The sequence below is a fragment of the Lagenorhynchus albirostris genome, chromosome 2 (genome assembly GCF_949774975.1).
Source record: "Lagenorhynchus albirostris chromosome 2, mLagAlb1.1, whole genome shotgun sequence".
Classification (NCBI taxonomy): Eukaryota; Metazoa; Chordata; class Mammalia; order Artiodactyla; family Delphinidae; genus Lagenorhynchus; species Lagenorhynchus albirostris.
Genome location: NC_083096.1, coordinates 140,700,264 through 140,715,454, shown reverse-complemented (window position 1 = coordinate 140,715,454; position 15,191 = coordinate 140,700,264). Strand labels below are relative to the sequence as shown.

Sequence of the window (15,191 nt, the reverse complement as noted above, 5' to 3'; positions counted from 1 at the left end):
TCACCCCACTGCCAGGGCTGGTTCCTAGGGTGGTCTGCCACTTTCATTCAGTAAGCTCAGGAACAAGCTGTAATGTCCCAGCTTCTGCTGGTTCGTTGTGTTGCCCAGAGCAGAAGCTGCATGGAAGGCTCTCGTTTAGCCAGGCCCTGCGTATTTGCAGATGCTGTCTCGAGGCCTGGGGCGAGGGCGGAGGGGAGAGGAGGAAGGGCTCAATTGCTTGAAAAAGCAACAGGAATTGGGGTTGTGCATGGGCAGCTGGGCACAGGGGTGGAGAAAAACAAGGCCCAGGTGTGTGGGCGTGGGCTGCAGGAGCGTCTCCTCCTGTCTGCACTTCCCCTTGCAGCTGAGGTTGAAGGTGTGTTGGAACGAACACTCTTGGCCTCCCTCTCCACTCCTCTTGCTTGTTCCACATTGCATGGGAGGAGGGGTGCTCCATCTGAATGATACGATTGCGGGGAGCCTGACTTGTGTGGACCTGGTTAGCCTGGGGCAGTGTCTTTGGAGACAGGGGGAGTGGGCTGTTTGACGCTGCATATCAAATTATCCCATAACTAAGTGGCATAAAGCAACCCTGTATTCTGCTCACAGGTTCTCTGCATCACATTCTGGGAAGTTCTTGTTCAGGATCTCCTCAGGTGGAATGCAGGCAGTCTCTGGGGCAGATTCTCTCCTTTTTTCCGGTGGTTGTCAGGGGGATGGGAGGGGGATCATCTTGCCAACAAGTAGGGAAGGTAGAAGGCCCCCCCACCCCGTTCCCCAATCTTGCCTCCCCAGCAGTAAACTGAGTCTTGCTTCTGGCCCTCCTGGGGCTTCTGGTCCCCACAGGGCAGCAGGTGATGACAGGGCTCCCCTCCCTGCCCCCAGGAGGCCAGTGGGCTTGTAAGAGGAGCACGGCCTGAGGGAGGAACGCCGAGGGGAGTGGCTGACGAGTGTCAGGACAGCGATGCCTGACGTGGGCTTTGGAGCCGTTTCCTGCTCTGGCCCGTGTGCCTCTGCTGCCTGAGTACACGTTCCTAGACACCACAGTCTCGTGGTCCGGGGACTCAGGGTGCTGGTTGTGGAGGGAGGGGTGCATCGGGGCAGGACCAGAACTCAGGGAGCAGGCAGTGTAGACCGCCTGGGGGTGGACAGGCCTCCAGTGAGCATCCTGTGGTGGCCAGCCTCCAAGGTGGCCTGACCCATACCTCCTGTGCGGCTCTTTCCACACTGAATCCGGGCTGGCCCCACGTGGCCAACAGAATAAGATGAAAGTGACCATGTGGCTCCCGAGACTGGATCACAGCAGGCATTGCACCTTCTGCCTTGGGTTCTTGGCTCTTCTGCTCTGGGGAAGCCAGCTGCCGGGCCGTGAGAACACTCGAGCAGCCTGCGGAGAAGCCCACATGGGGCAGAGCTGAGGCCGTGGGCCAACAGCCAGCACTCCCGGCCAGCCGCGGGAGCAGCTCAACTCCAAAGTGGATCCTTGGGCCTGGTCAAGCCTTCAGATGACTGCAGCCACGTGGGAGACCCAAGTGAGCATGGCCCGGCATCCCAAAATCTTAACCCAGAGAGTTTGGAAGCATAATAAAGTATTGCGTTGGGTCACTAAGTTTGGTGTGATTTGCTACACAGCATATGATAACGGATAACTTCTATCTCCAAATACTCCCTAGGAAGATAGGAAGATGATCCTTGAGAGGGAGAGGGTGGGGAGGCCGATTACACGAGACAGAAAGATAGAGCTCTCCCATCCCCTCAGGAAGATGGGGGAGAAACCAGCCTGGACCCTTCAGCATGGCGCTCTCTGGGGTAATGAAAGAGGATTTTGTACAGGTTTCCACAGTGAGTGGCACGAGAGTTATTGTAGCATACTTAGGCCAGAGTTATGTTATCAGAAAGAATATGTAGACACAGCGAGGGTTTTCGACAAGAAGCCGATCTACTAAAAACATATTTGACAATCATTGATTTAGCCAAACCCCCTCAGGCATCCTGTACCCTAATTTTATAGAAGAATGGGGGTACCTTAAGTTGTATTTTCCTGTAAGCAGATCCTGAGACCAGGGTTCAAAGGCAAGCCTGTTTGAGAGGTGACCCCAGGAAGCAGGGAGGGGAGCAGGGGAATGAGACAGGGTGGGGAAGGCAGCCAGGAAAGGGCATGTTATGGCCAGAACAGGCCCCACTTTGTCGTGCCCTCCTGGACTGTCCCCTACCACACCCGGGTGGAGAGAAGCCTGGGGAGAGTTGCGCTGAGGCTTTCTGCCTGTCCTGGAGTGAGTGCAAAGGGGCATGGGGGGGGCCCCCATGGATGGAGCAGGTGCCTCTCACAGAGTCCCCAGCCTGGGAGGCCTTTCCCAGGCAGTCGGGAGGCCCTGGTGGGGCCAGACTCCTGATTGGCGGACAGCAGAACAGAGGAAGGTGATTCATTGTAGATTGGATGCCTGGAGAGTGCTGCCGGGTGCTTGTCTGTGGGGGAAGGGCTCAAGGAGGAAGTGAGAGGAACTGGTTCAAATCCTGGCTCAATCCCTTACTCACTGGATAATGTTTATTAGGCTTATCTCCTTTCTCAGCCTCAGTTTCCTTAGCTCCAAAACAAGGCTGATACTTCCTACCCTTCCCACCTTGAACGCTTAGAACGGCGGTCCCCAACCTTTTCGGCACCGGGGACTGGTTTCGTGGAAGACCATTTTTCCACTGAGGGGGGGTGGGGGATGGTTTCAGGATGATTCAAGCGCATTACATTTATTGTGCGCTTTATTTCTACTATTATTACATTATAATATATAATGAAATAATTATACAACTTACCATAATTTTGACTTGAGGTGGAGCTCAGGCAGTAATGCGAGTGATGGGGAGCAGCTGTAAATACAGATGAAGCTTTGCTTGCTCGCCCACCGCTTACCTCCTGCTGTGTGGCCCCGTTTCCTGACAGGCCATGGACTGGTACCGGTCTGTGGCCCAGGGGCTGGGGACACTTGGTTTAGAAGAACATTGTAGTGGGTATTGGTAGCTTGCCTCCTAGTCCTCTGTCCATTCCCCCTTCTTCTGACAACATTTGGGGCTCTACCTGTCCCTACTCTGTTCAAGAGGTTTGGCTGGAGCTCCACCCCTGGATCCAGTCAATCTGAGCATGGCATCCCCCTGGCTGCGGAGACTGGTTCAGAGATGGGCATGTGCCTGAGCCCATCCAAGCACAGCCAATCCCAGTGCTTCTGTAGGAGCTCTTGGAAAAGCTTCTCTTTCGTGGAGGACTAGAATCTAAGAGGAAGAGAAGCTTATCACCAAGTGCAGCTTTAGAACAAAGCCAACACAAATGGGAGAGACTAAGAACAAGAGACAAAGAGAGGCAGGTCCTAACGATGTTGCTTGAACCCCTGAATCAAGCTGTGCCTGAAGCTGCTTACCCCTTGCCTTCTCTGTATCCGAGACAATATATTCCCTCTGCTGAAATTTGTTTGTGTTGGATTTTCTGTCACTTGCAACAGAAAGACTCTTTTTTAACCATTAAAAAAAATTATTTTATTTTATTTATTTATTTTTGGCTGCGTTGGGTCTTCGTTGCTGCGCGCGGGCTTTCTCTAGTTGCGGCGAGCGGGGGATACTCTTTGTTGCAGTGTGCAGGCTTCTCATTGCAGTGGCTTCTCTTGTTGCAAAGCACGGGCTCTGGGAGCTTGAGCTTCAGTAGTTGTGGCGCACAGGCTCAGTGGTTGTGGTGCACGGGCTTAGTTGCTCCGCGGCATGCGGGATCTTCCCAGACCAGGGCTCGAACCCATGTCCCCTACCTTGGCAGGCAGATTCTTAACCACTGTGCCACTGGGGAAGCCCTAACAGAAAGACTTAACTGATAGAAATTGCAGAAGCTGCAAGTTTTTGTTTGTTTGTTGGCTTAAAAGAGTGTTTGAAACCATACAGTCCTAGCCCAGAGGAATTCTCTGAAGTGTTTATCGAATAGGTGGATAAATGAATCACCTAACTGTGGTCTCCTATTATTACTTTGGTCAATGGACATGAGAATTGGTAAACGGAGACGCTGGAAGAGGGGTGTTGGAGAATTTTCTTGTTTTTCCCTAAAATTGGAGAAACTTTCATTCTTGTTTTGTGGGGTAGGCCAAACCCTGCCGTTATTATGAGGATGACGAAGGGTGTGAAGGGCCAGGGCAGGACCTCAGGGAGAAGGCCTGAGAGAGGAGGCGAGAGTCCTTTGCAGGGAGTCAAGGGGTTCATCTTACGCTTTGGGGCCCAGCCCCTGGAATGCAGGAAGAAAGAGGGAACGTGCAACATGGGGAAAGTTTGGGCTCTCGATCCAGACAGCCAGGTTGAATGCTTGCTCTTCTGGTGAGAGCCTATGTCCCTCTGTCTGCCTCACCGAGCTGTGAGCTCAGATCTTTACCTTGTGTCCCGAATGCCAGGCTTGGCACAGAGGTGGCCTCAGAGCAGACTCATGGGACAAAGCCGAGGATGACAGGAGGTCCCTTTCCCAGTGAGAATGACATTTGTCGTAGAGTCCCAAGTGTGTGCCTCCCTCTCCTCCCATCAATGCTCTTTCTCATCAGTGTTCAATTTTTCTTCTCATCTTTGTGGCACAAACGTTCTCCTCACTCCTTAAGCAGTTGGTCCCCCTAAAAGAGGTTGTTTTCCCAAGAAACAATTGGTTGTTTCTACCAATTGCAAACAGATGAAACCCCCCCTTGCCTGGGACTTCCCTGGTGGTCCAGTAAGACTCGGCGCTCCCAATGCAGGGGGCCAGGGTTCAGTCCCTGGTCAGGGAACTAGATCCAGCATGCATGCCACAACTAAGAAGTCCGCATGCCACAGCTGAAAGATCCCGCGTGCCACAACTAAAGATCCCACATGCCGCAACTAAGACACGGAGCAGCCAAAATAAATAAATAAATAAAATTTTAAAAATAAATAAATTTAAAAAATATATGTTAAAAAGAAAGAAACCCCCCCTTTCCCTTCCCCTGACCCCTGCTGCATGTGGTCATGGAGGTGTAGGGATTAGCCTCGCCTTTGCTACTTACCAGCTGTGTGGCCTTGGGCAAGTGTCTTGGCTTCTCTGAGCCTCAGTTTCCTCATATGTGAAGTAAAGATAACTCATTCTTTGTGGGGTTATGTGAAGATTAAATGAAATAACTTATGTGAAAGGGCTGAGCACAGTGCTTTCCATTAAAGTTGGGTGCAGTAAGAGAGAATTCCCACCCTCCAGCCTCCAATGAAGGCAGGACTTGAAGAAAATGTCTGTGCATTGATTCCACATGACCCCGAGTGTCCGTGTGTCCACGTGTGTGCATGTGTACTGTGCTTATGGGTATGTGCATGCTGTGTTTGTGAGCACGTAAGTGTGTGTGTAAACAGAAATGTGCATATACGAATGTGTGCTTCTCTGTGCGCATGAGTGTGTGTGGTTGTGCATGAGTGTGTGTGGGTGTGCGCGTGTGTTTTCCCAGCACTATTAGTGGAAAGCCGTAAGTATGCTTTATGGCAGCGGCAGCAGCAGCTCCGTCCCCCCAGCCATTAAGCTGCCTCCCTCCTCTCATCTGGGGGTGGGGAGCTGCTGCAGCCTTGGCGCCCTCCCTCCCCCACCCCTGCATGCTGAGTGAGCACCGTCGCCCCCCTCTCTCACCATATGCCTGTCTTTTACAGTTCTTTGGTGCGTGGTGCCCATCGAGTGGGTAATTAGCTAAATGAATTAATTGACATCCATACACATAATTAGCAAATGGTTATAAGCAGCTATTCTCCTTGGGATGTCTAAAATTTCTAGGGGTCAGACGCTGGGGTGGGGGAGGGGAAGGGTTTGTGATGTTTTAAGGAGGAATAAAAGCAGCCAGTGTGAGTGCCAAGGACCAGGACAGGCCTGGGGTGCTCTCCAGGCTCAGTGGCCTGGCTGTGGTGGGGGAGAGGGGCCAGGAAGGAGGGGAGAGGGGTCCATGAACTTGGTCAGGGGAAACTGACTCCTAAGGCACTGGGAGTCAGGAGGCCTCGGTTCCCACCCCATCCATGTGACTTTCTCTGTGACCTTGGGTAAGTCTCTTCTCTCTGGGCCACAGTCTCCACTTCCAAGAGAAATGGACGGGACCAGCTGTCTCTTAGGACTCTCCCAGTTCTGACATTCTTCTCTACTTTAAGCCAAACTTTCTAACAGCAAACAGGGCTGTGCAAAGATGGAGCCATGTGCCCCCTTCTTCATTCCAGAGCACGGCGTCACCATGCTCTCTCTCACCTGTAGGTTTGGGTACATGCTGTGCCCTCTGCTCCAAATGCCCTTGTCCACCTTCTCTGCCTTTAAGGTCGTCCAGAGCAGCGCGGTCCAATAGAACTTTCTGAAATGATGGAAATACCCCCATACAGTAGCCACGAGCCACATGTAGAGATTGAGCACTTGAAATGTGACTAGTGCAACTGAGGAATTGGATTTTAAATTTATTCACTTTTAATTTATTTACATTTAAATAGCCACAAGTGGTTCGTGGCTATTGTATTGGACAGCACAGCTCTAGGTCTTTTAAGATCTAGTTGATTCATTTATTTGTTTACTAAGTCATTCATTCATCCAACAAATATTTATTGAGTGCCTGCTGTAGCTAGGCACGGAGGAGACTACCAAGAATAGGCAGTCACGACCCCTGCCCTCATGACGCATTTGTAATGGGAAGGAATAGGAGGGAGAGAAGAGAGAAAAACAAATGGACAAAATAATTGGAAATTATAATAAGAGCTATGAAAGAAATCAACTAGGGGTTGAGACAGAGACTAGAAAGCCCAGGGAAGACCTTCTTTAGTTGGGGTGGTCAGAAAACGTGTTTTGGAGGAGGTGTCATTTAAGCTGGGACCCAAGGGATGAGAATGAGCCCTCCAGGGAGAGAGTGGAGGAGGGATGCTGTAGGCACTGAGGTCAGGAGGCAGGAAGAGCTGGTGAGTCTGCAAAAAATCAGTGGGGTTGGGGTGTGAAGAGTGTCAGGGTGAGGCCAGGAAGTGGGGGCAGGTGCCTGACGGAGAGGCCACAGGAGGGCTGTGGATTTTGTGGTAACAGTGGCGGAGGTCCCTGAGGGGGCCTCGGCAGAGACGTGGCACCATGAATGAGCATCTTCAGAAGCTGACATTGCTGCTCCAAAGGGGCCAGTGGAGGGGGCCCTAAGGGAAGCCAGGGGATGGTCATCTAGAGGAGGGCACCTGGCCAGGGTGGTACAAGGACAGCTCATAGTCACTTCCACCAGGAAGCTTTCCCTGGCTCCCCCAGGCTAGACCAGGCGCCTCTCTGTGATTATGTCACCCCCAGGCCTCACTCCGCCACGGCACTTTCACCACTTGTCATCACCTGTTATGGCCGGACCTCCCCACCATGGGATCACATCTGATTCTGCATCCCCACCTCAACAGAGGGCCTGGTGCAGAGTGGGTGCTCAGGCAGGACAGCCCCTCCCCAGCTCAGCCGGGGTGTCCTCCATCTCCTGGGAAGAGGCCACCTGGGAAGGTGACAGTGGTGGTGGGAGAGATGCCTGAGCCCCTGCCTTCTCTACTACCCCTGCTGCCTCATGTGCTGCATTTTGCGGTTTACAGAGCCTCTTTCCCATCCATGGCCTCAGCTGTCTCTCCAAACAGCCCTGAGAAGTAGGTGGAGCAGTAACCCTCATCTACCCATTTTATAGATGGACAGACAGGAGCCCAGGGGGACCAAGTACCTTAGCCTGGAGCAGAAGTCCTCAACCTCTTTGGAAGTTACAGATTACAGAGGTTCAGTGTATCGCTTTCGGGTCAGACAGCCTGGGTTTGAATGCTGGCCATTAATTTCTTAGCTGTGTGACTTCAGGCAAAGTACTTAACCTCTCTGAGAATTAGTGTCCTTATCCGTAAAATGGGGGAATAACTGCATCTATTTCCCAGGGTGGTTGTGGGACTTGTAAAGTGCTCAGGGGAGTGCCTGGCGCGTAAGAAGCATTTAGAACACTTCGCAATGGTTGTTTGGGAATCTGATGGAAGTTATGTACATCCACAAAATGCATGTACAGTTTCAGAAGTTTCACAGAGCTCCTGGAGCTCAGCCATGCATGCCTTGGTGACCATGGACCCCAGGTTAAGAAAATGTAATAAGAAAGACCCTAGTAGCAAGAGAGATATCTAAGGAATAAAGTGTCTAAGGAAAAAAAAGATATGTAAGACTAACATGGAAAAGATTTTTAACACTTAACCAAGGGACATATAAGACTACTTAAATGCAAAGACTTAACATTGATAAGGGTATCAGTTGTCCCCAAATCAATATATTAATATATAAATATATTTAATGCAACTCTAATGTTCAAACAGGGATTTTTATGGAATTATATCTATCTATATCTATCTATCTATCTATAGATATAGATATAGATATGGATATAGATATAGATAAAGATCCAAAAAGCAGCCAAGCCCTTTCTGAAGAAAAATAAGGGGGTAGACTTGCCCTACCAGGTATCAGTATTTGTTACAAAGCTCTAATAGTTAACACAGTGTGGGTAGGCTCAGGAATGGACAAATTGACCAGTGAAATAGAATTGAGAGCCTGACATAGAACTCCTCTGCATTTAGTGTGCATGACGGAAGCAAAAGGCAGTTACCAGCGTGGTTCAGACTATGGCAGATTCCAGAGCCAGACTGCCTGGCTTTGAATCCTGGCTTTGAATCCTGGCTTTGACACTTACTAGCTGTGTGATCTTGGGCAAATTGCTGAATCTCTCTGGCCTCAGTTTTCCCAGGGGGGGAAAGAGGGGCTATTCAATAAGTGGAAGTGGACAACTTAGTTGTAGATATGGAAAAATGAAACAATTCATACCCAACTTCTTACCAAAATGTCAATTTCAAATGAGTTAAGTACTTAAAGGTCCAAAGCAACACATTGAAACATTGAGAAGAAAATGTAAGTGAACATCATTCTGACTTTGGGGTAGTTTTTTAAAGAGACCTCAAAAGCACTAACCATGGGACTTCCCTGGTGGTGCAGTGGTTAAGAATCCACCTGCCAAAGCAGGGGACATGGGTTCGAGCCCTGGTCTGGGAAGATCCCACATGCCGTGGTGCAACTAAGCCCGTGCGCCACAACTACTGAGCCTGTTTTCTAGAGCCCGCGAGCCACAACTACTGAGCCTGCATGCCACAACTACTAAAGCCCACACACCTAGAGCCTGTGCTCCGCAACAAGAGAAGCCACTGCAATGAGAAGCCTGTGCACTGCAACAAAGAGTAGCCCCCGCTCGCCGCAACTAGAGAAAGCCTGCACGCAGCAACAAAGACCCAATGCAGTAAAATAACTAAATAAATAAAATTTAAAAAATAAATTAAATAAATTAAAAAAATAATAAATAAAAAAAATTTTTTTAAAAAACACTAACCATAAAACACTGATGTATTTGACTATATTAAAACCCAGAACTCCTTTTTCTCAAAAGAAATCTTAAAGGAAGTAAAGTACTACAAACACAAGAACATATTTTCAATACATATAGTAGCTAAAAGATAAGTATTAAGAACATGCAAAATTGAGAAAATTATAAGACACTGATGAAAGAAATTAAAGATGATACAAATAGATGGAGAGATATACCATGTTCTTGGATTGGAAGAATCAACATTGTGAAAATGACTCTACTACCCAAAGCAATCTACAGATTCAATGCAATCCCTATGAAACTACCACTGGCATTTTTCACAGAACTAGAACAAAAAATTTCACAATTTGTATGGAAACACAAAAGACCCTGAATAGCCAAAGCAATCTTGAGAACGAAAAATGGAGCTGGAGGAATCAGGCTTCCTGACTTCAGACTATACTACAAAGCTACAGTAATCAAGACAGTATGGTACTGGCACAAAAACAGAAATATAGATCAATGGAACAGGATAGAAAGCCCAGAGATAAACCCACGCACATATGGTCACCTTATCTTTGACAAAGGAGGCAGAAATGTACAGTGGAGAAAGGACAGCCTATTCAATAAGTGGTGCTGGGAAAACTGGACAGCTACATGTAAAAGTATGAGATTAGATCACTCCCTAACACCATACACAAAAATAAGCTCAAAATGGATTAAAGACCTAAATGTAAGGCCAGAAACTATCAAACTCTTAGAGGAAAACATAGGCAGAACACTCTATGACATAAATCACAGCAAGGTCCTTTTTGACCCACCTCCTAGAGAAATGGAAATAAAAACAAAAGTAAACAAATGGGACCTAATGAAACTTAAAAGCTTTTGCACAGCAAAGGAAACCATAAACAAGACCAAAAGACAACCCTCAGAATGGGAGAAAATATTTGCAAATGAAGCAACTGACAAAGGATTAATCTCCAAAATTTATAAGCAGCTCATGCAGCTTAATAACAAAAAAACAAACAACCCAATCCAAAAATGGGCAGAAGACCTAAATAGACATTTCTCCAAAGAAGATATACAGAGTGCCAACAAACACATGAAAGAATGCTCAACATCACTGATCATTAGAGAAATGCAAATCAAAACTACAGTGAGATATCATCTCACACCAGTCAGAATGGCCATCATCAAAAAATCTAGAAACAATAAATGCTGGAGAGGGTGTGGAGAAAAGGGAACCCTCTTACACTGTTGGTGGGAATGTAAATTGATACAGCCACTGTGGAGAACAGTATGGAGGTTCCTTAAAAAGCTACAAATAGAACTACCATATGACCCAGCAATCCCACTACTGGGCATATACCCTGAGAAAACCATAATTCAAAAAGAGTCATGTACCAAAATGTTCATTGCAGCTCTATTTACAATAGCCCAGAGATGGAAACAACCTAAGTGTCCATCATCGGATGAATGGATAAAGAAGATATGGCACATATATACAACGGAATATTACTCAGCCATAAAAAGAGACGAAATTGAGCTATTTGTAATGAGGTGGATAGACCTAGAGTCTGTCATACAGAGTGAAGTAAGTCAGAAAGAGAGAGACAAATACCGTATGCTAACACATATATATGGAATTTAAGAAAAAAAAATGTCATGAAAAACCTAGGGGTGAAACAGGAATAAAGACACAGACTTACTAGAGAATGGACTTGAGGCTATGGGGAGGGGGAAGGGTAAACGGTGACAAAGCGATAAAGAGGCATGGACATATATACACTACCAAACGTAAGGTAGATAGCTAGTGGGACGCAGCCGCATAGCACAGGGAGATCAGCTCGGTGCTTTGTGACTGCCTGGAGGGGTGGGATAGGGAGGGTGGGAGGGAGGGAGACGCAAGCGGGAAGAGATATGGGAATATATGTATATATATAACTGATTCATTTTGTTGTGAAGCTGAAACTAACATACCATTGTAAAGCAATTATACTCCAATAAAGATGTTAAAAAAAAAAAAAGAACATGCAAAATTGGTAAGAAAGAGAAGCAAGACCAATCAAAAAATGGGAAAGAAACACATGCCGCGGAGCAGCTGGGCCCGTGAGCCATGGCTGCTGAGCCTGCGCGTCCGGAGCCTGTGCTCCGCAACGGGAAAGGCCGAAAGCCGCCAACAATGAGAGGCCCGCGTATCGCAAAAAAAAGAAAAAAAAATGCGAAAGAAATATATGCCTAGGTATTTCTTAGAGAAGGAAACATGTATGGCCAATAAACAACTGAAGAGATGCTTAACTTACTAGTAATCATGGAAACAAAAGTCAAGACAACAACAAAATGTCATTTTACAACATTTGATTGGCCAAAATCAGAAGCCTGACGATTGGAGTGAGTGTGGATCATGGGATTGCTTACGTGTCACTTGTGAGTACACAAATTGATACAACCACTTTGAAAAACAAGTCATTATTATTTTGTAACTTTACATTTTCATACCCTATACCCCAGCAATTCTAGTAGGTATATACCCACTCCTAGGTATATACTCCTTGTATTGCACCAGGAGTCATGTAGGAGAATATTCATAACAGCAATCTGTAATAGAAAAACAACAACAAACCTCCTCCTCCAAGCAAGGGAATGATAAATACAAAATTCAGGGTAGGGACTTCCCTGGTGGTGCAGTGGTTAAGAATCCGCCTGCCAATGCTGGGGACACAGGTTTGATCCCTGGGTCCGGGAAGATCCCCCATGCCACAGAGCAACTAAGCCCGTGAGCCACAACTACTGAGCCACGTGACACAACTACCGAAGCCCGCGTGCCTAGAGCCCATGCTCCACAACAAGAGAAGCCACCGCAATGAGAAGCCTGCACACTGCAATGAAGAGTAGCCCCCACTCGGCCCAACTAGAGAAAGCCTGCGTGCAGCACCAGTGCAGCTAAAAAATAAATTAATTAATTAATAAAAAAATTCAGGATAGTGATTCCCTGAGCTGGGGAGGGACATGAGATGAAGAAGACAATATAGATAGATGAAAGTTATCACTAATGTCCTAAAATTTGGGTGGTGGGTTCACAGGTCTTGATTATATTATTAAAAATAAATTGGTGAGAATTAGAAGACAAGCCACAGACTGGGAGAAAATATTTGCCAAAGACACATCTGATAAAGGACTTATCCAAAATATACAAAGAGTTCTTAAAATTCAACAATAAGAAAACAATCTCATTATAAAATGGGAAAAAGGCCTTAACAGACATCTCACGAAAGAAGAAATACAGATGGCAAATAAGCATGTGAAAAGAATCTCCACATCATATGTCATCAGGGAAATGCAAATTAAAACAAGATACTACTGCACATCTATTAGAATGGCAAATCCAAAGACTTTTTTTGATTTGGCAAAATCCAAAACACTGACAACATCAAATATTGGAGAGGATGTGGAGCAACAGGAACTCTCATCAATTGCTGGTGGGAATGCAAAATGGTACAGCCACTGTGGAAGACAGTTTGGTTTCTTACAATACTAAACATACTCTTACTGCATAATTCAGTAATCATGCTCCTTGGTATTTGCTCAAAGGAGCTGAAAACTTATGTTCACACAAAAACCTCCACATTGATGTTTATAGCAGCTTTATTCATAATAGCCAAAACTTGGAAGCAGCCAAGATGTCCCTCAGTAGGTGAGTGGATAAATAAACTGGTACATCAAGACAATGGAATATTATTTAGCACTGAAAAGAAATGAGCTATCAAGTCATGAAGGACTTGAAGAATCTTAAATGCACATTACTAACCGAAAGAAGCCAATCTGAAAAGGCTACGTACTGTATGGTTCCAACTATATGACGTTCTAGGAAAGGCAAAACTATGGAGGCAATAAAAAACAGTGGCTGCCAGGGCTGGGGAGTAGGGAGATGAATAGGCAGAGTACAGAGGATTTTTAGGACAGTGAAAATATTCTGTATGATATTTTAATGATGGATATATGTCATCATACTTTTGTCCAAACCCATAGAATGTAAAACACCAAGAGTGAACCCTAAGGTAAACAATGGACTTTGGGTGATTATGATATGTCATTGTAGGTTCATCCTTGGTAAAAATGGTACATTACTAGAATGGTACATTCTGGTGGGTGATGTTGATAATGGAGGGGGCTATGCATGTGTGGGGATAGGGGTATATGGGAAATCTCTGTACCTCCCTCTCAATTTTGTTGTAAACCTAAAACTGCTCTTAAGAAGTCTTTTTATTTATTTCTTTGGTTGAGCCGGGTCTTAGTTGCGGCAGGTGGGCTCCTTAGTTGCGGCTTGCCAGCTCCTTAGTTGTGGCATGCATGTGGGATCTAGTTCCCTGACCAGGGATCGAACCCAGGCCCCCTGCATTGGGAATGCAGAGCCTTATCCACTGCGCCACCAGGGAAGTTCCCAAGAAGTCTTAAAGTAAATAAATAAGTAAACAAACAGACAAATGGTTGTTTGTCAAAACCCACAGAATGTACAACACAAAGAGTGACCCCTAATGTAAACTGTGGAATTTAGTCAATAATCATGTATCAGTATTAGCTCATCAACTTGTTCTGCTAATGCAGGATGTTAGTAATGGGGGAAAAAACTGAGGGAGGGAGGGGGCAGGTGGGAATTCTTTGTACTTTTTGCTCAATATTTTTGTAAGTCTGAAACTGCTCAAAAAATAGTCTATTAATTAAAAAATAAATAAATGGATGAACAAATGAAGAATAAATGACTAATAAATACGTATAAAAGATAGCCATGGTGTCTTGAGCCAAGTATTATCATTAATCCAGTTCTGCACATCTGAGAGTTATTAAAAAACAAACAAGTTAATCAAAGACAAATAGGTCCTGGACTAGAACCCAGACAAATCCAACATGATGAAATAAAAGTAAAGTCCTATGGTCTGTGCCCAGCTATCAACCTTATAAACAGAATGCAGAGATTAATAGGAATTCAGTTAGGGCTAGGAGTTTCTGTTGGCTGTCAGCTCAAATGGAAACAACAGTGTAATGCCATGTTCTTTTAAGACAACAAAAACATAATCTTAGGATATTTAAATAATATTATTACTAACTCAGGGTTTGAGATGGTGGACTGACCATTTTAATTTATTTTTAAAATGTCCCCTCGTTAACAAGAGTCCATTAAAATGTCAGTAAAGGAAATAAAAAGGTACAAACCCACAATAATGAAAAGGCTGGAAAGAAGGAGCATCAGCACATGTGAAATTTTAGCAATAGACCGATATGAAAGACAATTGACAATATGGTCCTCCTCAGTATCCTCAGAGGACTGGTTCCAGGACTCCTGCGGATAACAAGATTTGTGGATGCTCAAGTCCCTTATGTACAATGGCGTAGGATTTTACATTTCGGCACATCCCCCCATATACTTTATAAATTTATTCATTTATTTATTTATTTTTGGCTGTGTTGGGTCTTCGTTTCTGTGCGAGGGCTTTCTCTAGTTGTGGCAAGCGGGGGCCCCTCTTCATCGCGGTGCGCGGGCCTCTCACTGTCGTGGCCTCTCTTGCTGCGGAGCACAGGCTCCAGACGCGCAGGCTCAGTAGTTGTGGCTCACGGGCCCAGTTGCTCTGCGGCATGTGGGATCTTCCCGGACCAGGGCTTGAACCAGTGTCCGCTGCATTGGCAGGCAGACTCTCAACCACTGCGCCACCAGGGAAGCCCCCCCCCCCATATACTTTAAATCATCTTTAGATTACTTATAATGCCTAATACAATATAAATGCTACGTAAATAGCTGTCAGCAGGCAGCAAATTCAAGTTTTGCTTTTTGGAACTTTCTGGAATTTTTTTTGAATATTTTTGATC

The 15,191-nt window shown here is 46.1% G+C and overlaps 1 protein-coding gene across 1 annotated transcript in view; it reads left to right on the top strand.

The window, feature by feature from the left end:
• The first annotated feature begins 1,282 nt into the window (after nucleotides 1-1,282).
• ACOT11 (acyl-CoA thioesterase 11) overlaps nucleotides 1,283-15,191 on the top strand; it is a 71,481-nt gene continuing 57,572 nt past the window's right edge. Inside the window, exon 1 of the mRNA XM_060139964.1 lies at nucleotides 1,283-1,511. Within this exon, the coding sequence (XP_059995947.1) occupies nucleotides 1,485-1,511 (27 nt within the window). The 5' untranslated portion in view covers nucleotides 1,283-1,484. The remainder of the gene's footprint in view (nucleotides 1,512-15,191) is intronic.